General features: G+C 33.3%; 1 protein-coding gene across 1 annotated transcript; it reads right to left on the reverse strand.

Annotated features, from left to right (window-relative positions):
• Positions 1-22586: 22586 nt before the first annotated feature.
• LOC141667200 (heavy metal-associated isoprenylated plant protein 3-like) lies at positions 22587-24538 on the reverse strand. Its single transcript, XM_074473597.1, has 5 exons — positions 24348-24538; positions 24070-24259; positions 23354-23574; positions 23174-23261; positions 22587-23086 (listed from the first exon to the last, which is right to left on the reverse strand). Exons 1-5 carry the CDS (start codon positions 24354-24356, stop codon positions 22749-22751), a joined length of 846 nt encoding a protein of 281 aa, XP_074329698.1. The 5' UTR covers positions 24357-24538; the 3' UTR covers positions 22587-22748.
• Between the last annotated feature and the right edge of the window lie 1300 nt (positions 24539-25838).

Here is a 25838-nt window from a genome sequence, read left to right on the forward strand (position 1 = left end):
AAGGAAATCAAGATCCATCGAGTGTTTATTACATTCATCCATCTGATGCTAATATCACTCAATTTATGTCAAACAAGTTTAACGGCATTGGTTTTCATAACTGGAAGAGGTCTATGATACTGACATTATCTACTAAGAACAAGCTCAGATTTGTGGATGGAACAATAGCAAAACCTGTTGTTACTGATGACGAGTACAGGTACTGGGAGTGGTGTAACAATCTTGTTATTTCTTGGCTGTTAGCTAATCTTGATGAAGTCATAGCCAAAAGTGTATTGTTCTATCAGACAGCAGCAGAGATCTGGCAAGACTTAGAAGACAGATATTATAGCGACTCGTGTATTTTTAAATTATTTAAATATGTAATTATGGAAGTATTAATTAAATAAAATATGTGTCTTGGTTTTGGCAGCAGTGTGTTGATATATACTATTTGTCTGTGATTTATTGGTGTAAAGGATTGGAATGTGTAGTTAAAAATTAAGTTATATTGTTCTGTTTTATTTTTAAAGGTGATTTTATTACGGTTTTAAATCCGTAAATATTTGGATTGTCTCTAAAATTAGTTTTATGATTTTATAATTTCAATAATTATTTTTGGGGATTTTACAAAATTTAGAAATCAATATTTTATCAATTATTTAACCCTATATGATTTTCTGATTATATTTAATTGTAAAATCTGTATTTAATTCTAAAATTCTTCAAAAATTATGAAAATCATCTTTTATTTAAGTTTGGAATATTTCGAGAATTTTAAAATTATTTTTAAAATTTTCGGGATTAATTTCACCCACGCGTCGAATTGTTTAATTGCTGAAATACGGTATGAGTTCGTTTCAAAATTTCTTTAAAAACTATGAAAATTTTATTTTATTAGTTTCAGGATTTTAAGACTATTTTGGTAATTTTCTGAGCTTATTTTATGCGCAACCTGGTTCGTTTAAATGCAGAATGTGAATCGGAATTGGGGATTGTAAGCAGAAATAAGTATACGTGAAAAATTCTTGATACGTGTCGAAGTTTTACAAAACTGTAATACACGTGTTGCTGCTGGATTGTTACAGAACAACAAAAGGGAAATAATAATAAAAAAATATAATAAAAACTACCCCCCTGTTCCCATTTTTCCCCGTCCCTCATCTTCCCCGATATCTTGTTTCAATCTCTCGTCTGTCCTCTCGTTCTCTCGCGATTACAATCTTTCTGTCATATCTCTCTCTATTTTTCCCTATTTCTTTGCTCGGCTGCCGTGCTCTTCTCTAGTCGCCGCCCTATTCCAGTGATTATCCCGGCTTGCTTTCTCCGATTTATGCCTGTGATTACCTATATATATATGCAGTGCATGTATTTGTGGGTGTGTGTGTTAGTTGTGGGTGTATGCGTGTTAATTATGTGTATGTGTGTGATGTCCTGTGCCTTATGCCGTCTGTGCCATGTTTTTTCCGGCCGTGGTAGTGTTTCCTTTTCCGATTATGCGTGGGAGCGCGTGCTATTGCCTGAATGGAATTTTTATTATTATTTTATTACTTTCTGCAGGGAACTATTGAATAATATCCGTGAGATATATAAATTCTGTGCGGGAAGAATTATTAATTAATTGGTGAAATTCGCGAAGGATGTCCGATAATCGAAAACCCGCAAACTTTACCGCCGTCGGCGATGAGCGTCGGCGAGCCGACGGTGGACGATGATGATGTATATCTGAGTCCTAATATTTTTAAAAGAAATAAATTTAAAAACGAGAATAATAATAGTTAGTTGGTTTAAATCAGTGGTTGAAATTTGTGGAATTGGAATGTGATTGGATAATTGTTACGATTGTTGTGTTTGGGATTTGACGTCGATTGATGTTTCGACGGGTAGTCCGATAAACAAAGGGGACGCTGCCCAATTTCCCGGAAATCAACTATGGAAATGCGGGAGCGTATTCGGTAATTATCGGGAGGTCGAGTGAATATATATATACTTATACTTTATAAGAACTTGATTGTATGTTGTGGTAAATGTTCTATCCAAAACTCAGTAACCCTAATTTCGTAAAATGATGAGTATACGTATTTTCTGAAAACGAACACTGAACTAATTTCGAGAACGTGAACCCTAATTGTTGTATGTGCTATTATAATATGAATAATTATGAGTCGGAATATGCTATCGTATGGGTTGGTTGCTAGCGAGGATATGTCAAGCATAACTGGATATCTAACATAGAGTATTTCGACCCTGTAGGTTCTAGTCGGGAAACCGAAAGTAGACGTTGGACTAAAGATAACCTAGTGGTCAGTCGACGAGCTCAGTAGAGTTTCAACAGAAAAACCTGAGTGTCGAAGTCGAATCCAATGTGATCTAGTGGTTGGACGTTAAAGCCTGAGCTCTATAGTCGGCTCAGAGTTGATCAGTAATAGTTATAAAGCCCTGTAAGGCAAGTACTTCTAAACCTTTTTGAGATATAATGCACATGTTTCTAAATTCTCTCGTGAAATATTATTAAGTATTCAAAATAGCTCTGTTTTATACTGTAAGTACTTTGAATCATTCAGCCTTGAACTTGAGCCACATCATTTGATCTTTGAGCCGTAAGCCTTATTCTTTGTAAACCATCCCTTATTGATTTCCAGATACTAAACCACACAAATATGATACTACTCTCCAAATATATAACCACCAAACAACAAACACTGGAATAAAATTGTTTGAAAATCCCGAAGCTTTTTTATTCAACCATACCTTGTGACATCAAAGAACTAAACCTTGTAAAATCATTATTTGTCTAATACCTGATCCTTTTACAGATTGAAAACTGTTTCTTATACATACCATGATATACCCCTGAGATATCCATGAGTTTCCTTACATTTTTATTCAAGTGTTTAACCATCATTGATTATGATCTTGTTTTATCGAATTATATTGTTTATCATATTGAACTGCTTTAGAATTGGATAGTTTTTATATATGTGGACCGGATTCATGGTCAGACCATATCAATGGTCAAGTTCGGTCAATGTGTGCCTTGGATCCAGTAATTAGAGCAGTGTTGTGTGCTTGCTCGGGTTAGTGCGTGACTGATCAGCAGCCTAACCTTGGTTTTAAAACTTAAAATGAATATCCAATTCTACCGATTGTTTAACAATAAACTTGATTCTTCTGAATCATTCCATTTGAACATTGCTTAACCTCAGTTATCACTGTTATGACTTGCTGAGATAGTTAGCTCACCCTTGCGATTCTTTTTATATATTTTACAGTTGAAAAGGATATGGATGATAGTTAAGTTCTTCAGTCCAAAGTGCGAGCTAAGGTTCCAGTTTGAGTTGGATCGAGCTAGCAAGGAGCTTCATACGGTAGAGAGATAGTAAGATTGTAAGAATAATTTTATTATCAGTTGAAAGTTAAATTAGTTGGGATTTGGTACATTGTAATAAAAGTTAAGGTTGTGGCTTGTTTTCATACTTTAACCTGTTGCGATCCGTGGTTATGTAAAGCAGGGTCATTGCAAATAATATTTCTTATACAGGTTTATATATTGTGTATGTGTTGTGGACCCCAAACTTCTAACCCGGGTTTGGAGGGCGCCACAGGTTGGTATTAGAGCTACAGGTTATAAGTCACTGAAACAAGCCTAGATTGTCGGGATTGGGTAGAGGGTTAGGATTAGGAATAGGATGTAGGAAGGTAAGTCATCGTGAGGTTGAGTGCGATTGTATAGTAGGTCTTCGGCACGGTTCGTATTGCGATTCGGGATTCTTAACTTGTGACGTGTTTTCCAGACAACGGCAATGGCAGAACCTGATTTCCCTGTATCGTTTGATCATTTGGAGCTTTCCGTTTGAGGATCATCATCTTTTCTCAGATTTGATTTGCACCTTGTTCCTCCCTCAATATTAATGGTATTACCTTCCGTTATGACAGTTGCCCATCTTCAAGTTATTCTACGTTATTCTACTACCTCTTGATACGAGACTACATATTTAAGAACCTTCATCTGTTTATTCTTGTTTTACTAGACATTCGACTGTGAGTGTATCTTTTAGTTTACTTTATACCCTGTTCTATACCCCAGTTTAAAGCTCGTCCTATGAAGCAACAGTACCTATGAGGATGGATTCGAAAGCTACAGTAAATGGTGAGTATCTGAGATATAAATAAAGGTGAGAAGAAGCTTAGAAAGAAGATTGAAGTGTTTCGGAGGATAGCTGTTTCCAGGTTAAAAGAAGCCATTAGTGACTAGGCCACCCATGACTAGCTTGTGGGATGGATTAGATAAGTTTTGAAAGAGAGTTAGAGAATATTACGGATTTGGAGCTTCTTGAAGTTAAATAATAGTGTTACGATGATGTGATATATTTATAGTAACAATATGATGTGACATCAGCGGACTTGTTGACTATTGGATAGTCTATTCTACTTAACGACTGTAAAATTGATAATGGGAGTATTACAAGTATGGAAGCTTTGATGTGAAGCTAAGAACAAGATAATATGCAACGACAGCTGAAGTTTTCATCGATTAAGGAAGGTAATAGACCCAATGAAGGAGAGAAGATAAATGGAAGTAAATGAACCTTTGTGTGATCGTTTCTTTAACTTGGTATCTTGTTATAGGAAGGAAAACAACCAACTCATACAGTAAGGACAACCAGATTTGTGATTTTCAAAATTCTTAAATAAGTTTTCGAAAAAGATTTTTCCCTTACAAAATTTCTAAAAGCCTTTTTGAATAAAATGATTTTTAAACATTGGTTGTCAAGTTACTACTTGAGTTTCTTGTTTGTTAGAAGACCCGGATTACCTGGAAAGATGCTGTTTCAGACCTAGTATTGCTAATTCCGAGGATGAAGTAACCTGCGATTATGAAGAAGTTGATTATTCCTAACAGTAAGGTGCAAGTATTGTTTGATAAGATTAACAACAGAATCAGCGTACGGAGTAACTATTCATCCAATTGCTAGGACTATCAGAGTTCAAAAATTCATTGATTTAACAGAAGCCTGAGTATGGTCGATGAAGATTAGGAGGATTTCCAGACTTTCCTAAAAGAAGAATATTATTAACAGAAGGATCGTTATGTTGAATGATTCATGGTTATTCTAAATTAAAAAGAGGATACTCGAGGTTATCTGGTAGGAACGCCATTATGATCGAATTGTTAAAGTACTATACGTGTAGGTGCGATATTAAAGACGCAAGACGTGACAAGTAAGAATCTACCACAATGATTAATTTGCGAAGGCATTTCAGCGTACTTTCTAAAGTTGTTATATGACACAATTGGGATATGATCGAACAAGCTCGAAAGATGAATACAAGTGAAATGTGGATGGTGACCAATGGTATCATTCTTGTCCTCAATACTGCAGCGTATATTCCTTTTTAATTTCTAAAAATGTATGAACTTCTTTTCTTAGAAAATTCATTCTGATGATATCCAAAAGGAGGATATTGCTTTCCTTTCAAATTTAATTTTTCCCCTCAAGTTTTGTTCTCTATTTGGGACAAGCAGTATTATGGTGAGACGCTTTATCGGATGATGAAGAGTCGGGTGGGACGCCACCTAATCATGTGTTGTATGCCATATGGTATGAAAGGCTGGCCATCTTAAGTGCCAATGTGGTTGTCCCATTTATATTTCAATCATTATTTTCTCTTTCTTTTCAACTCTAATTTTGTTAAATTGTGAATCCTTCTAGTTGTTTCGTCGTACTGTCATTCTCTGCAAGAGTTTTGCAAACAAAAATTAACGTATTATGAACCAAGCGGGCAAAGTTCCATCTACCTCTCATACATGGAAAGGAAACAAGGGCATATGGCGAGAATTGCAAATCACTAGCCCTAGTCAGGGATGCACTAGGAGTCGAGGGAATTTACTCTAATAAGGAATACGTCTCCAAGAACGAGAGTTTGCGAGTTGTCTGTAAAATATGTTATTCAGAATACGGACGTGATGATATAGATGATTATGGTGAGTACCTTAGGCGTTAAAGTATTGAGAGATGTGGAAACAATTTGATTGTTTATTTCCCCCAAGAAATCATTGATAAGATGATTTACCCCGTTGAATTGATAAGATTATGACTAAAGGACTAGCAAATTTAAGAACGTGTATTTGTTAAATAAGTGAGTACCAATGGTGGAATTGAGATTTCTGGCAATAAGTTATGAAGAACCGATATCATTTAAGATAAGAGGATTTGACATTATTCTAAGAAATGGATCAACTATTTAAGCGTGATGTCCAGATAGATCGTCGTGATGAAAAGATAATTCTGAGAACGCCAAATGAGAAGGTGATGAGGTTCAGAAGATGAAAGAAGGTAAAGAATTTGTTAACGATGATTACGGTGATCAAGATGTGGGCATTATAGTGATTATGAGATAAATAAAAGTCAGAAGCAAACAAAATTTGAAGATTTTATAGCAATTAAGGAGTCTCAAGATATGTTTCCAGATGAGTTATCAACATTTCCTCCATATAGAGAAATGAAGCTCGCGATTGACTTAGCACCTGAGACGAAGCCAGTGACCAAGGCCTTACACAAAATGGCACCAGTTAAAATGAGAAAGTTAGCAAAGCAGATGCAAGAGATGTTTGAAAAAGAAGCGATTAGACCCAGTGTATCCCATGAGGTGCACCGATACTAATTATTAATAAGAAAATGGAAATATGAGATTATGCGTCGACTAAAAAAAGCTCAACAAGTTTATTATCAAGAGTAAGTATCTGTTACCTCGAACTACTGATTTGTTTGATCAAACAGGAGAAGCAAAATATTTTCTAAAATTGATTTAAGATTTGGGCTTTACCAATTGGAGATTGAGTCTATGGACATATCAAGGATAATTTTCAGAACTAAGTACTACTGCTATAAAGTTCTAGTGATGTCATTTGAATTAACCAATATACCAATAATATTTAAACTTGATGGACATAATCTTTAAGGAATATCTAGATGAGTTGTATTTGTGTTACTTAAAGTCAACGAAGGACCATGCGAAGTATTTAATGACAACTGGGGAGTCGGAGAAGAAAGAAGTTGTATGTAAAGTTTACCAGGTGAAAGTTTTGATGGTCGAAAGCATAAGTAATCAGTGAGGAAGAGGCAAAAGGAGATCCAACAGGAATTAAAGTTACTATAAATGAAGGAAGACCAAAAGCACCAACAAAAGTAAGAAGTGTTACCATGGGCTGGTTATTATCAAAAATATATGCAAGATTTTTTGAAAGTTGCAACACTTTTGGCGAAGCTAACCAGGAAAAGTAAGAAGTTTATAGGAATGAAGTAGGGTGAAGAAAGTTTAGCGGAGTTGAAGGAGGGAATGGTTACAGCACCTGCTTTATCACTTTGAAAGTATCAAGGAGATTTTGTAGTTTATAGTGATACTTCTCATAAGGGAATAGGATGTGTGTTGATGCAGCACAATGAAGTTATTATATATGCATCCAGACAACCACTTATGAGCAGAAGTATCATACTCATAATTGGGACTAGCAGTAATAATATTTTCTTTGAAAGATTGGGAAATATGATATGTATGAAAAAAGGTGTAAGATATATACGGACCCTAAGAGTTTGAAGTATGTATTCACGAGGAAAAGCAAATGTAGTAGCAAGCTATAAGCAAAAAGGAGAAAACGAACATAGAGACTGCACCAGAAGAATTATCTATGGAATTTTAAAAGTTGGAATTGGAAGTCAGAGTTTATAATTCTAAAGGAGCAAGTACGGATAGTATGACCTTTCAGTCGAAGTTGTTAAGGGAAAGATAAGGAGATGTCAAAAAAAGATAATGGATCACGATATTAGCAGTTAGTAAAAGGAAATTTATGCGCCCAGGAGAACGATCACGATATCCCCAGGTTTTCTTCCAGCACTTGGATGCTATAAGTTAAAGGATTAAGAAATGAGATCCCACGGGGAATTCACAATAATAAGAATTTGATTTACTAGAATAAATGCCAAGATATACGAGAATTTAAAGAAAAATAGTGATAACCATGTACAAGAAGGAAATTTCAAAAGGGATTAGGAAGTGTTGGATATGTCAAAGAATTAAGGCGAAGTATCGGAGGCCTAGTGGACAAGGCAGACCAAAGAGTGGTTTTACAAGAAGCGAATCGTGAAGTGTACCAGTAATGTTGACGGAGAAAAGGAATGAAATTATGAGATTATGTACTGATTATCGGGAGTTGGACAAAACAACCAATAAGAATAAGTGACCCCTATAAAGAATTAATTACTTACGAGACCTAATTCAAGAAGTATGTTATGTTTCGGGGATTAACTTAAGATCCGACCTAAGAACATATCAGAGATTACGATTAAAGTGAGTTATGAGCATTGCAAGCTCCGGTGATATTATGTGAAATAACAAGTGTATCAGTTGTCTATAAGGAATTAAGGAACATATTGTATAAGGAGTACTCAGATAAGTGAATTTTATTTATTGATAACATCTTTAGCTATTCAGGGAACTATACGTTGAGTCTTCAAGAATGAAATTTTGACTAAGGTTAACAAAAGATTCTGAATTAATCCATTAACAACTACCTAAGCAAGGCCATATGGTAACAGATGCCTTAGGATTGGATGTAATTAAGACCACCGAGGAGTTAATAAACGAATTGGAAAGAGTGGAATCTGAAGTTCAAATACTTAAAGGTGATAATACGTGAATCTATGAGATTACTTTTCAGCCTTAACGGATGGAAAAGAGTAAGAGATGTTTAAATGTTTGGAAACCAAGTTGAAAAAGAGCACCGCCTATCATCCTTAAATGGAGAGTCAAAGTACGGAAGTGATTCAGGAAATGTAAGATATGTTGAGAGGTTGAGTTTTAAGGAAACACTGGAATGATCATTTATCACCGATGTCAGCTTTGGAATGCCACTTTACCAAGCTTCATGTGAACGCAAGTGTAGGCCCCCATTTTTATTGAGATAAAGTGGGAGAAAGAGAGTTGTCAAATTCTAAATTAATTCAGCACACCAAGAGCGTAGTGGTATTGATTGAAGCAGCTAGGAGTAGACAAAAAAAGAAGGCGAAATTGTATCGAGAGAGAATATGAGTTTAGAAATAGGACCAGTAGTGTTAGTACAAGTTTTATCTTGAAAGAGACTGGATAAGTCTAAATAGAAGGGACAAGTCAAGTCCTAAAATTAGTGAACCATTCGAGGTATTGATAAATATAGATAAAGTTGTTCATGAGTTGATGTTACCGTCACAACAGTGTGTACATATAATGTGTTTGGCCTGTTAAGGTTAAAGCGATAAGTATCTGATTTGAATTAAGTGATTAGGAGCCAATGGGCTCTTGTCCAAGTTTGTTCTGCATATAGTGATCAATTCAAATTCTTAATCGTTAAAGGCAAGCCCTTGGAAATGAATGTATATCTATGGTGAATACGTTTGAACCCTCGAATAGAAGAGTCTACTTGAAAATTAGAATCAGATATGCTTGAAAAAGATCCTCACTTATTTAGTTAAACCAGATTCTGAGGACAGAATCTTTTTAAGGGGGGAAGGATATAACGACTCGTGTATTTTTGAATTATTTAAATATGTAATAATGGAAGTATTAATTAAATAAAATATGTGTCTTGGTTTTGGCAGCAGTCTGTTGATATATACTATTTATCTATGATTTATTGGGTTAAAGGATTGGAATGTGTAGTTAAAAATTAAGTTATATTGTTCTGTTTTATTTTTAAAGGTAATTTTATTACAATTTTAAATCCATAAATATTTGAATTATCTCTAAAATTAGTTATATGATTTTATAATTTCAATAATTATTTTTGGGGATTTTACAAAATTTAGAAACCAATATTTTATCAATTATTTAACCCTGTATGATTTTCTGATTATATTTAATTGTAAAATCTGTATTTAATTCTAGAATTCTTCAAAAATTATGAAACTCATATTTATTTAAGTTTGGAATATTTCAAGAATTTTAAAATTATTTTAGAAATTTTCGGGATTAATTTCACCCACGCGTCGATTCGTTTAATTGTTGAAATGCGGGTATGAGTTGTGTTTCAAAATTTCTTTAAAAATTATGAAAATTTTATTTTATTAGTTTCGGGATTTTTAGAAAAATTTAAGACTATTTTGGTAATTTTCTGGGCTTATTTTATACGCAACCTGGTTCGTTTAAATGCAGAATGTGAATCAGAATTGCGGCTTGTAAGCAGAAATAAATATACGTGGTAAATTCTTGATACGTGTCAAAGTTTTACAAAACTGTAATACATGTGTTGCTGCTGGATTGTTACAGAACAACAAAAGGGAAATAATAATAAAAATATATAATAAAAACTACCCCCTTATTCCCATTTTTCCCCGTCCCTCATCTTCCCCGATATCTTGTTTCAGTCTCTCGCTTGTCCTCTCGTTCTCTCGCGATTACAATCTCTCTGTCATATCTCTCTCTATTTTTTTCCCTATTTCTTTGCTCGGCTGCCGTGCTCTTCTCTAGTCGTCGCCCTATTCCGGTGATTATCCCGGCTTGCTTTCTCCGATTTGTGCCTGTGATTACCTATATATATACAGTGCGTGTATTTGTGGGTGTGTGTGTGTTAGTTGTGGGTGTGTGCGTTTTAATTATGTGTATGTGTGTGATGCCCTGTGCCTTATGCCGCCTGTGCCATGTTTTTTTCCGGCCGTGGTAGTGTTTCCTTTTCCGATTATGCGCGGGAGCGCGTGCTATTGTCTGAATGGAATTTTTATTATTATTTTATTAATTTCTGCAGGGAACTATTGAATAATATCCGTGAGATATATAAATTCTGTGCGGGAAGAATTATTAATTAATTGGTAAAATTCGCAAAGGATGTCCGATAATCGGAAACTCGCGAAATTTACCGCCGTCGGCGATGAGCGTAGGCGAGCCGACAGTGGACGATGATGATGTATATCTGAGTCCTAATATTTAAAAAATAAATAAATGTAAAAACGCGAATAATAATAATTAGTTGGTTTAAATCAGTGGTTGGAATTTGTGGAATTGGAATGTGATTGGATAATTGTTACGATTGTTGTGTTTGGGATTTGACGTCGATTGATGTTTCGACGGGTAGTCCGATAAACAAAGGGGACGCTGCCCGATTTCCGGGAAATCAACTATGGAAATGCAGGAGCATATTCGGTAATTATCAGGACATCGAGTGAATATATATATACTTATACTTTATAAGAACTTGATTGTATGTTGTGGTAAATATTCTGTCCAAAACTCAGTAACCCTAATTTCGTAAAATGATGAGAATACATATTTTCTGAAAACAAATACTGAACTAATTTCGAGAACGTGAACCCTAATTGTTGTCTGTGTTATTATAATATGAATAATTACGAGTCAGAATATGCTATCGTATGGGTAGGTTGCTAGCGAGGATATGTCAAGCATAACTGGATATCTAACATAGAGTATTTCAACCCTGTAGGTTCTAGTCGGGAAATCGAAAGTGGACGTTGGACTAAAGATAACCTAGTGGTCAGTCGAGGAGCTCAGTAGAGTTTCAACAGAAAAACCTGACTATCGAAGTCGAATCCAATGTAATCTAGTGGTTGGACGTTAAAGCCTGAACTCTATAGTCGGCTCAGAGTTGATCATTAATAGTTATAAAGCCCTGTAAGGCAAGTACTTCTAAACCTTTTTCGAGATATAATGAAAATGTTTCTAAATTCTCTCGTGAAATATTATTAAGTATTCAAAATAGCTCTGTTTTATACTGTAAGTACTTTGAATCATTCAGCCTTGAACTTGAGCCACATCATTTGATCTTTGAGCCGTAAGCCTTATTCTTTGTAAACCATCCCTTATTGATTTCCAGATACTAAACCACACAAATATGATACTACTCTCCAAATATATAACCACCAAACAACAAACACTGGAACAAAATTGTTTGAACATCCCGAAGCTTTTATATTCAACCATACCTTGTGACATCAAAGAACTAAACCTTGTAAAATCATTATTTGTCTAATACCTGATCCTTTTACAGATTGAAAACCGTTTCTTATACATACCCTGATATACCCCTGAGATATCCATGAGTTTCCTTATATTTTTATTCAAGTGTTTAACCATCATTGATTATGATCATGTTTTATCGAATTATATTGTTTATCATATTGAACTGCTTTAGAATTGGATAGTTTTTATATATGTGGACAAGATTCGTGGTCAGACCATATCAATGGTCAAGTTAGGCCAATGTGTACCTTGGATCCAGTAATTAGAGCAGTGTTGTGTGCTTGCTCGGGGTTAGTGCGTGACTGATCAGCAGCCTAACCTTAGTTTTAAAACTTAAAATAAATATCCAATTCTACCGATTGTTTAACAATAAACTTGATTCTTCTGAATCATTCCATTTGAACATTGTTTAACCTCAGTTATCACTGTTATGACTTGTTGAGCTAGTTAGCTCACCCTTGCGATTCTTTTTATATATTTTACAGTTGAAAAGGATATGGATGATAGTAAAGTTCCTTAGTCCAAAGTGCGAGCTAAGGTTCCAGTTTGAGTTGGATCGAGCTAGCAAGGAGCTTCATACGGTAGAGAGATAGTAAGATTGTAAGAATAATTTTATTATCAGTTAAAAGTTAAATTAGTTGAGATTTGGTACGTTGTAATAAAAGTTAAGGTTGTGGCTTGTTTTTATACTTTAACCTGTTGCGATCCGTGGTTGTGTAAAGCAGGGTCATTGCAAATAATATTTCTTATACAGGTTTATATATTGTGTATGTGTTGTGGACCCCAAACTTCTAACCCGGGTTTGGAGGGCGCCACAGATATGGTTATACTTCAATGGCTCAAGTCTATTCTCTTGAACAACAATTGTTGGAGATTAATCAAGGAATTGATTCTGTTTCAGAATTCTTTACCAAAATCAAGACACTGTGGGATGGAATCAATGATTCAAATCCTTTGCCATACTGCACTTGCAATATGTGTACCTACAATTTGTCTCAGAGATTAATTTAAAGACAACAAGAGCAAAGGGTACTTCAGTTCATGATGAAGCTATCAGAACAATTTGCACTGGTTAGAGGCAATGTTTTTATGATGCAACCTCTACCAAGTATTGCTCAGACATATAGACTGTTTGCTCAGGAGGAGAGGCACAAGGAGATATCTGATATTTCTGCATCATCATCTGACTCAATGGCTTTTTATGCTGACAGAAGGAGGTTTAATCCTTCATACCAGAAAAATAAAAGTTTCTCTAATGTTGGTGCTAATAGTGGTTCTAGTTCTAATACTACTTGGAAGAATCGGAAAAATGATCAAGGTTTCTCCTGAAAAATGACCAAACCAGCATACTTTTGTAATCATTGCAAGATACTGGGTCACAGTATGGAAAAGTGTTTCAAGTTGAATGGATATCCACCAGGTTTTCAAGATAAGCAAAACAGGAAGTTTGCAGCTGTGACACTCCAAAATGGTTCAACTTATTCTGAAAATTACTCCAATGAAGAGATAACTGATAATTCTGAGACTGTAACCAAGGAACAATACAGTCACTTGTTGAACTTGATCAATCAGAAAAATAGTGGCAGTAATGTAACTGACACAACTGATTCTGGTGAAACAAGACATGCTTTGCTAGCAAGTAAATTCTATTATTCTCTGATTTTAATGGTGATTGGATAATTGACAATGGATCAACTGATCATATATGCCCAAACCTAGAGAAATTCACAACATATAGAGTGGTCAATCAAAATGAAAACTTTATTACAATTCCTGATGGTAAGAAAGTCAAAGTCTACCACATAGGGTCTGTCCAGATAAATGATGATATTGTTCTGAATAATGTGTTGCATGTGCCTGATTTCCAATTTAAATTATTATCGGTGGCTAAATTGTGTGTGAAGATTTATCTTGTCAAGTAACATTTTCTAATGACAAATGCTTTGTTCAGGGCCATTCAAAGAAAAGGCCTCATATTCTACTTGGTAAATTGTCAAGAGGGTTGTATATCTTGCCTAATCTTGTTACAGACAATACCAACACCATTTTATCTGTCAAAAGTTGCATTACTGTGGAGGAAGCTAAGGTTTGGCATCTCAGAATGGGGCATATTCCTTTTTCTCAGTTAAAGTTTGTCATTCCTTCATTACATGTAATGGATTGTTCAGATTCTATTGTTTGTCAAATATGTCCTGCAGCAAAACAAGTTAGAAAACCATTTCCAATAAGTCATATCAAGTCTACTAAGGTGTTTCAGTTGTTACATATAGATGTTTGGGGTCCCTATAGAACTAAGTCTCTTACTGGTTGCACTCAATTTATCACCATAGTTGATAATTTTTCCAGATTTACATGGGTGCATCTTATCAAGTATAAATCTGAGGTATATTCTGTTCTACAAAGTTTTCTCAATTATGTGGAAAATCATTTTCATATTGTTGTACAGTTTATAAGATCTGATAATGCATTGGAATTATCTGCTGGTAATTGTGCACAGTTATATAAGGATAGGGGAATTGTTCATCAAACTACTTGTGCTTATACTCCACAACAAAATGGTGTTTTGGAGAGAAAGCACATACACTTGCTTGAAATATTTAGATAAATCTTTCTTCAATCTCATTTGCCACCAAAGTTCTGGGGTGATTCAATTTTATGTGCCACCTATATCATAAATAGAATGCCTTTACAATCTCTGGGAAATATTACACCTTATTTTAAACTATATAACTCTGTTCCTCCTATTGATCATATGAGAACATTTGGATATTTATGTTATGTATCCACTTGCAAGGTTCAAAGAACAAAGTTTGATCCTAGAGCAGTTGCATCCGTTTTCTTAGGGTATTCTAACACTACTAAAGGATACAGAGTTTTTGATCTCAAACATAATACTCTTTCAATTTCTAAAGATGTCACATTCCAGGAAAATATATTTCCTTTTCAGCTTATATCACAGACATCTCAAGCTCAGTTTCTTAATAATATTTTTCTTCCAAAGACCTTTACACCAGACTCCTCGGATATTTCTTCTCCAAACAATATTACTTCTGATATCCATGAAAATCAGAATTCACATAATGATACCAATGATTTCAATGATCATGATTCCAGTGACAATGATTCTTCCAATCATAACAGTGAACACAACTATGATGTCATTTTGTAAACTAGGGCATCTAGCAGAAATAGACAAACTCCAACATATCTCAATGATTATTACTGTAATCTTTCTTCTACCTCATCTAGTACATCACACTGGTGTAATCTAGTATCAAATCATCACTTACCATCATCTCATTTTACTTTTATGGCTCAACAAACTGTGATTACTGAACCCTCTAGTTATGTTGAAGCTTCTAGACATCCTCTTTGGATTTCTGCTATAAAAAAGGAAATTGTTGCATTAGAAAATAACAAAACCTGGGATTTAGTACTATTGCCTAAAGGAAAGAAACCAATTGGTTCAAAATGGGTTTATAAAGTTAAATTACTGGCAGATGGTACTCTAGACAGGTGTAAGGCTAGATTAGTGGCCAAGAGTTTTAGTCAAAAGTTTGGAATTGATTTTAATGAGACTTTCTCACCAGTTGTGAAGATGAGTACTGTTATGTGTATATTATCTGTAGCAGCTAGCAGAAAGTGGAAGGTATATCAGCCTGATGTGAATAATGCATTTCTGCATGGTGATTTAGTTGAAGAAGTTTACATGACAGTTCCTGAGGGAATCCCTAATCCTCATAACTTGGTTTGTAGACTGAGGAAATCTTAATATGGTCTTAGACGGGCTAGTAGACAATGGGCAGCAAAGCTTACTTTTTCATTGATTAACCAAGGTTTTGTTCAGTCCAAGAGTGATTATAGTTTGTTCATACATAAATATGGTAATGATATCACCATACTGGTTGTCTATGTGGATGATATAATTATCATTGGAAGTGATGATCAACATATTCAACATATAAAAAATTACTTGGACACTACTTTTACTATAAAGGACCTTGGTATTTTACATTATTTCCTTGGAATTGAAGTGAATTATCTTGATGATGGTATTGTCATGAGTTAACACAAGTTTACTAAAGAATTGTTGCAAGAATGTCAGATGGATGTGTCCAAGACAGCTGTAACCCCATTGCCTTTAAACCTTAAACTATCTGCTACCGATGGTGATCTAATTCCCAATCCTGAAGAATATAGGTCCATTGTTGGAAAGTTAAACTTTCTCACAAATACAAGACCAGATATTAGTTACACAGTGCAATTATTGAGTCAGTTCATGCAATCTCCAAGAACTTCGCATTATGCAGCGCTGCATCACACCTTGAGATATATTTCTTCTACAGCAGGCCAAGGAATCAAATTGCAGAATCCAAAAAATTTGACCTTGCAAGCTTTTTCAGACTCTGACTGGGCATCATGTCCAGATTCCAGAAGATCAGTCACAGGATATGTGTTACTAGGAGGTTCTCCTATTACATGGAAGTCTAAGAAGCAGCCTACTGTATTAAGATCTAGTTCAGAAGCTGAGTACAGAGTCATGGCAGCAGCTTCTGAAGTCACTTGGGTTGTTCAGTTGTTAAAGGAATTAGGGGTAAGAAATATGTAACCAGTTACTCTATTCCGAAGTCATTGTCATTTCACGAGAGATAAAGTTCTCGAGGGTTTATTGCAGCTGTCATATTTGCTAACCAGAAATCAGATTGCAGATGTTTTAACCAAGATATCGTCTTCTCATCAAATGCTTGAATTATGTTCCAAGTTAGGCTTAACTGATTCTCATATGTAGCCTCACTTGAGGGGGGATATTAAGGCTAGTGGTTGTATAATTAGTAATTTAGAGTTGCAGTTAGAAAATAGATAATATAGGTTTTTGTTATATTTGATTTTCCAGCTGTCAGTTAGTCTCTAACTAACTTTCCCGCCTTTAGCTTGTATATAAACTTTTGCACACAAACATTCTGTACAGTTTTTACAACAATCAATACAATTTCTATTTTCTCTCTTCAACAATCTCTATCTTCACTACAACTTTTACAATAGCCGTGTCGTAAGCATAATTCGACCGTAATTTAGAACAGTGAGAATAAAATATTTTTGTTCTGTAAAAGATTATTTGATCAATTTAGAAATTCAGAATTTTTGAACTTATTGAAAAAATATTATTGAGCCGTCAAACAATGGTTACTTGATGGGTTTTGCAGCTTATTATTTTAACATATTTCAGGCTTGGGTTTGGAAGCTAAATATGTGAATTGCGTGGATTTTGATGCTATTTGATTTAGATGCAATTTATTGAAAAAGACTTCTCGTATTTATCGAATAAATTTAAGTTATCTGTTAGACATTCATTATCGGATTTTTGGAGTTGCGTCTCCGATTTGATGATTTCGATTTAATAAGTTTGACTGATGTTTTGATTTAAGTGGATATTTTATTTATCAAATAAAGAATCTATTTTATTTAAGTTTTTATATTAGAATTAATAGTCTGTAAGTGCGGACTGTTACGGTTGGTATTCAGAGCAGACTATTTTTCGGAGTAAATTAGGTATGGGACTAGTATATTCTCTAAGATGCGATCCTGTAGACTATTGTATAAATCTTAGTAAATTATTTCGGATTTAGGAGATTTGATTGTGTAATTATTTGATATGCTTGACTTTTGTGCTTTTTGATATCGACAATAACTTACAAATTGTCTCCTGTGTTTTAGAAAAAATGGACGGGGATAACAGTAATAGTAACGGTATCTTGTGTGTTTTCAGTTTAGTTTTGCTCATCCTGCCTAACAATGCATAACACGTAGCTTGGGGTTTTAGCATGAAGACATGATGAAAAGTTTAAGCTAGAAAAGAAAGGGGTTCAAAGTCTAGGCGTCTTTTTTGGTTTAAAGACTTCCAACTTCCCAGTCTCCTCTCCACATGGGAGTGTTACACTTTCAACTAAATTATTATTACAAGAAGAAAAAGCCCTCACCCGTCACATGATTTTGGAATCAAATACTATCACATATACTCGCATTTCCTTTTCTAAATAAAAATAAAAATAAAAGTAATAGGCAAGCACTGTTAATAACCCATGTATATTTGTGTTACTTGTGTGTTTTAGGAAGTTGACTAGCAAAAGGCAGAGGGGGTCGAATAGTTCATCTTTGAAGGTGACAGAATATTCTAGGCTGGCCGCTCAAGTAAAGCCTCTGTGTATATAAGTTATTAATTCTATATTTGCACGTCCCTGCAGTAGCAGCATGCAGAAGTACAGCACTTGAAATTGAGATTAAAAAACCTAATAAAAGTAGAAGAAAAGAAAATACGAATGGGGAGGAAGATTCCTTGTGTTAACTTTTACAAAAAAGATGGAGAAGGGCAACCGAAATGAGCATTCATGCTAATGATTATTGTGTCACGTGACTTCCATCAACTAATCTGCATATTGCTTCCATCATGTTTTTGGCCTGATTTTGTCTCTAATTTATCATACTAAATATGATATCATAAATTTTTAAAGAAAATCAAAGTTGTAGCTAGTAAGGGCAAATCCAACAATGATCAGACTATCCCAAATTTCATTCCAACAGTGATCCAAATGGTGATCCAAATTTGAATCAGTGAACAGTAATGATCCACTAATCCAAATTTGGATCACTTAATTTAATATAAAATAATAATTTTGTTATTTGTAGTTTATGTGATTTTAAATTGATTTTTGATTATTTAATTATATAATTAATAACATAATATAATTAATAGTTAACAAAAATTATTTTTAAAATAAAAACTAAAATAATGAGAAAATATAATTTCATTAAAATAAAAAATAAAAAATAAAGAGCCACATATTACACTTAAAGATACATTAATTGAGCATTTGTGGGAAGAATATACTAATTCGGAAAATTAGTGTATATCAATAATATTTTGTATGTTAATTATTGCAATAAATGTGTTTTTCGTGAATTAAACAATTTTAATCTTTTAATGTGTATTAATTTTTTTGATTTAATTAATTTATGAAATGTTAATAATAATTAAATGATAAATTTAAGATAAAATTAATTAATATGATATTTATATATTATTATATGTAAAAAGTAATTTGGATCACATTGTTGGAATTGATCAGAAATTTGGATCAGTATTTGGATCGGTTGGTGATCCAAATTTGAATTTTTGGATCACAACTGGCAGAGCCCCAAATGTGGAATGAAGCAACTCCAAAGAGTGACCCGGTTTTTTGGCTAACTCCAAAGAGTGATTGGGTTTTTTTTGGCATAAATGTAGGTCTAAATTTAAATCCAGACGACTCTGTATTCCAACAGTTTGGTTTAAATTTTGGTACAAATTTTCATATTAATATTTTATTCTTTCAATTATTAATATATTGTTATTTTAATGTGTTGATAGTAATTCACATACCTATTAATTCAATCAATTGGACGCGGAATGAAAAAGATCAATATTAATTTCAAACTTAATAAATTTATTAAACTAAAAAAACATTAGACTTAAACAAGAAAAATGAAAAAAAATGTGTTTAATATACTTTTATTAAATAACTATTATATATAAGTAAAAATTAAAAAATATAATTTAAAATTACTTAATATATATAATAATATTCAATCAACAAACTAACGAATATATAAAATATAAAAAGATAATATTTTATTATTAAAAAGATTTAGGGCGGTGAATAGTTTCGGGGTAATAGATTACTCTTGGGTAGATTTAGACCAAAATCCGTTTAAATTCGGCAAAGAGAACAGCACAGAAATTAAGTGAGGAAGCATTGAAGCAAGCAGGGGCCGCAGGGTGGGTAGGTACCATAAAATTTACAAAATGTACCCAATCAACTTTTTTGTTTTTTAAAGTTTTGGCCGGGTAACATTATAACTTATAAGTTATTTATAAGTTATTTAGGTGTTGAATAATTTTACGTATAAATTATTTTTATAGGTTGTTAATGTGTTTGGTAAATTATAACTTATAAGTTATTATAATTTTAGTAAACAATATTAAAGTATAAATTACAAAATACATGAATTAAAAATTTTAACATATAAATATAAAATAAAAAAGAGAAAAGTTAAAAATAAGAATAATGACCTCTGAATAAAAATATATACGTAATATTCATCTCGACGAAAATAAGATTATAATATTTATCCGGGTTAAAAAATAAAGCTAAAACAATATAATTAGATTGATTTATTTTGGTCGGTATAATGAGATCTGGTTAAAAAAATTTATACGATTAAAAAGGGCTAAAATATAATTAAAATAAAAAATAACTAACCTATCATTTGAAAATTTTAAGTAAACAAAATTCATATTTTAAGCTATTAAAATTTAAAGAAGTAAATGATAAATGTGAAAAATGAAAAATGAAATAATATCTAACCTTCCAATTATCTTCATAAAACAGTGTAAATAACTGGGAACGGTATTTTTGTTCATTTAAATGGGATAAAATGGATATACAAACACATAGGGGGTGTACGCGATTCGGATCGGATCGGTTTTGGGGTAAAAGTCGAACCAAACCGTAAAAAGCGGTTTTAGAAAATTGTCATCCGCAACCGCATTTGGGGTTGCGGTTAACCGCGTCAATTACGGTTGTGAATTTCCGGTTATTGCGGATCAGTTTGCGGTTCAACCACTTATTTTAAAATAATTAATAATTTGCAAAAAATAAATTCGAAATATTAATAAATTCAAGTTTAAGTTACGTGATAAATTTATATTCAAAAATAAAATATAAACTAATGCTCCGTGTGGAGCAAGGATATTAAAATCATACAAAAATATGGAGGCAAGAAAAAAGAAAAAAGGAAAGGATAAAAAAGATTATATGTTGATTACATTTTCCATTTGTCCGATTATATATCTTATAATAATTGTGAATCTTATGAACGAAGTCTTAGCATTAACCTAATATTAGTTAATAAATGTGTATATTTATTAATATATATGATATCAATTACATTTTTGAAAATATATATTAGTATAAATATATGTTGCGAGTTGCGGTTGCGGTTACGATTTTGCGATTTTTAAGAATTTAAAACCACATCCAAACCACGAATGCGATTTTTAAAATTTACATCCACAATCAACCTGCGTTTCGCGATTATCCGCAAAATACGGTTCAATTACGAGCGATTGAATGGTTAGATGTGATTGAGCAGTTCGTTTATAGGCACATGTTAACATACCAGAGTAGTAGGAGTCACCTTCCCTGTTACTCAAGTCTGCAAGTAAGTGAAAACACAGACCTGCTCTTCCATCAATTTCTTTGTAATTATAAGCTATCAGTCACACGGGTCTGTTCGTCAAATGTTATAAGTCATGTTACAAGTAGCTTATTGATTTATAATCCCGCAATCCAACAGCTTATACATGAATATTTATTGACCCAATTTATAAGTTAAATTTATAATTTATAAGTTAATAAGTTGAATGTTAGTAATGACCTGTTTTTTCAGAACTTATTTTAATTTTTCGTTTTCTTTTTATTTTTATTTTAAAATATATATTTTAAATGTTAATCTAACTTAGAATATAAGAATTAAGATAATTATATTTAAAAATTATTTATTTTAATTTATTTAAATAAAAAAATTCTGACTTATAAGTAAAATTATTCAAACACTTGTATAACTTATAAATATTTATCAATTATTCAGTTTAAGTCATAAGTTACTTATTTTAACATTTCCCAAATGGGCACTATAGGGTATGTTTTACTACAACTTTTAAGTTAACTTATCACTTATAAGCCCGTAATAGCTTATCATGTTTCTTAACTCAACTTATAAGTTGAATTTACAACTTATAAGTAGATAAGTTAAATGTTAGTAATGATGTAATTTTTCTCTAACATATTATGATTTTTCGTTTTTTATTTATTTTAGTTTTAAAATATATATTTGTAAATGTTATTTCAATATTAAATTCATGAATTAAGATAATCATATTTAAAAATTATTTATTTTAGTTAATTTAAGTGAAAAAAATTCTGACTTATAAATAAAAATATTCAAATATTTATTTAATTTATAAATATTTATCTATTTATCACTTACAAATCATGTTTATTTTAAATATAACTTATTTATTTTAAAATTTTCGAAGCAGACAATATGTCGTGATGTAGTCTAATCTAATTTGGCCCCTAATACTAATACCATCATCATTTTTGGGTAGCAAAGTATTTTCCTGCCACCACACCACCTTTTCATTTATTTTCCTAAACGAAATCTTCTCATTGACTTGATAGCAATATTAAGATATGAATTATTATATAAATTAGTTTCTCATGAAATGGCAGAAATAATCAGGGCAGTATATACCTTAATCTCAAACCAAAAGGCAAAAGGCATGAAGAATCATCATCATGTGAGCTTCATATATTTAAAAAATCAATATTAAAGAAGTGTAAACAAGTGGTAACATTCGATATTAAGGCAGTCTTGAGTAAGATAATTCAGTTTGTATGTACCATATAATCAAGTTGATTTCATCTTTTATCATTCCGAATAATTCTCTTAAATAATAAAATTATTTAACAAATATTTCCCAACCGCCTGTCATTGATAAGTAATTAATAATTTATCAATGACTATAATTTCATTACTCCATTAGCATTACCAAAATACCACCATAACATACATTTCTAAAGAAACACCTCAGTCCACATACAACTCATCCATACAATAAAACTAGTACTATCACTATCCTCTGATTTGATTTACACACCCAGTCACATAACAACACAAGCATTAGGATTCTCATCACTGAAGAGCTGAGGAGCATGCAAATACGAAGTTGGCATATAACCAGGCTCTTGCCAATACTGATGGAAACCATAAGCATACTCTGTCCCCATTTGCACCTTCTTATTTCCCTCCATTTTCCCACCACCGCCCGCCTCGTCGTCAGTTTCCTTTTTATCGCCATCGCCTTTCTCCTTCTTTGGCGGCACAATCTCCACATTCCTCTTCAGCTTCTTCTTCAACAATGCAGCTAGTTCCTTCATGTCAATTGCTCCTTTCACTGTCACCAACTCCTTTTGCCTGTCAATACTCATCTCCGTATACCCTGTACAAATACCAAATCAGGAAATCACAATTCATAACAGAAACTGTACCAACACAATTAATATACTACTCCTACTAATGTTGTTACCTTTTGTTTTGTAGACAAGTTTCTGAATTTTCTGAACACAACCATCACAGTGCAGAGCCACTTTTAGCACTGCTGTTGTGACAGGAGGCTGAAGATAAAACACCAAATTACCATTTAAGCCTTATTTCAACCAAAAATAACACAACGCAGATAATAGACTACAGACATAAAAATACTTACATCTTTGGATTTCTTGTCGTTTTTGGCCTGTTTATCGCCGGAGTTCTTCTTGCCATTGCCATCACCGTCATTTTTGTTGTCCTTGTCTTTTTTGGGTGAGATGATCTCCACTTTCTTCTTAGTTCTCTTTTCGATTATGTCGCGGAGTTTCGACGGATCCACACTTCCGATGACCGTGAGTTTGTTCATGTCCGTGTCAACTCGCTTCACCGACTCAACACCTTCAATTCAGACGCAGTTCATAATTTCAATTTCATACAGATATATAAAAAAAACAACCAAGTAGAAGAAAATGCAAAGGAGAACCGAAACAAAATAAGTGCTTATAACTGCTTACACATTAATTTCACAACTAAAATTGTATCAATCATCACATAAATAAGTGAAAATATGATGAATAAAATCGAAATCTAGGTTAAAAAAAACAAATAACAATATAAAATCACAACAAATTTCACCGGATAATCAAGTTATACTGGAGAAACAGAGGAGATACTGTATTTACTTGTATAAGTATTATTTATAAAAAAAACAGTTATCATTTCAACCAAAACCTTTGGCAACTGTTCACTTTGTTAAAATATACACAAAACTAAACAGGAAATTGAGAATAATTAAATAATCTATACAAAACATAGAGTGATGAAACAGAATAAAACAGAGAGAGAGAGATGGAGAGACGGAGAGAGAGAGAGAGAGAGAGAGAGAGGTGTTACCTTGAAGAGAGCGAACAGTTTTCATGAGTTTATCAGCACAACCGTCACAATGCAAATCAGTTTTAAGGAGCACAGCAACCAGACTCAACTTCTCCTGCTTCTTTCCTCCTCCATTCTTCTTCTCTTCACTTTTGGTGTTGCACTCATCGTCTTCTTTGCTGTTGTTTTCGCATTGATTCCGTGACTTGTTCTGCAAATTCCACACAAGTTACAAAAAAATAGACACAAAAACTGAAAAGACATAATAAAAAAAACAATGTAACGCAAATAAATCATACCTTTCCCATTCCGTTTCAGAAATTGTTTTATTCAAATAAATCGGAGGAATAGAGAGAGTTGCTTATGTGTTGTGTGTGTGTAAAATATAATAACGGTGTGTGTATGTATGTGTATATAATGTACAGAGATAGTGGGGGAGTACGTTTTTTCCTGAGAGAGGTGGTAATGGCCGTGTAAAGTGGAGTGTATGTATCCCTTCCTCCTGTGTGTAATTTATAGACTCTCTCTTTAAGTAACTACGCGTAGTTGGCATCACAGGTAATTTGCTCTCAAATTTCCAACTGGCTGCAAGGTAAATTTCAATTGGGCTGCCTACATGATGCAAAATGTGATATTCAAAAAAAATTATGATTTGGGTAAATAAATAAATTTTAAAGACATGTATTCATATTATAGAGTACTGATCGACAATGTTATACAAAATCGGGAACCGTCGAAATACCGATTTATGATTAATCGGGAAATCCAAGATTAATCGGAAGTGTTAATTAGACGCATTTTATATTTAATTACATTTAATTTTAATATCCTTATATTATTAATTGAGAGTGATCAGAAGAAGAAGTCTGAGGGTGTTATCAACAAGACGGATCAAGGAGAATCCAGTTAGAAGTTTCAGAAACGGTTTGGATGAGACGGGAATAAAAGATTCAGGAGACAAAGTTTCTCCCAGGCAAGGACTAGTGCTACTTCAGTTGCTTCTACTCCAGCCCAGTCAGTGAAGTCGGCAGTGGATTGTAAGTTGTGTGGCAAGAGACACAGTAGTTCGTGCAAAAAGGATGTTCAATGTTTCAAATGTGGTCATAAGGGTCATTATGCGTCAGAATGCAAGCCAGAAAATTTAGGAGTTACTTGTTACAATTGTGGGAAGGTTGGACATATTGTGAGAAGCTGTGGAACGGCTACTCAAGGTACTGTATCTCAGGGACCAACGTCCATCATAGCCAGAACCTTCAAAATGACCAAGAGATTTACCGCTTAGGACTCGAACTGAGTCGCATGTATGCTTTCTCTCAACTTCGTACCTATTAAAGTCTTATTGAGTCAGGAGCATCAAAGCCACTTATATCAAAGAAAGGTGTGAATAAAATGAATTCGATACTAAAAGACTTAGCCGAGCTTTTAACCATAAAAGTGGTCTATCGGGTTGGACTCTCAGCGAGTCACCTCTGTCTCAACTGGCAATTAGAATCCACGAGCATTCTTTTTCAGCTGATCTGACACCCTTGAGCTAGAAGAGTTTGATGCGATTCTAGGGGCTTGTGGTTGTCCTGTCATAAGGCAAAGGTTGATGTCTAGAAGAAGCAAATTATAATGTTATGAAAGCCGATATTAAGGTAAGTTTCTAAAGGCAGGAGCAAGATAAGAAGTTCTTCCAATCATGCGAGAAAATGAGTTAATAAGCCAAGAATATAAGGTAGATCCACCATATGTAGAGATACGAAGAAGAAAGTACTTAAGCTGAAAGAAATTCAAGTAGTAAATGAATG

Source organism: Apium graveolens, chromosome 6 (assembly GCF_009905375.1).
Source record: "Apium graveolens cultivar Ventura chromosome 6, ASM990537v1, whole genome shotgun sequence".
Lineage (NCBI taxonomy): Eukaryota > Viridiplantae > Streptophyta > Magnoliopsida > Apiales > Apiaceae > Apium > Apium graveolens.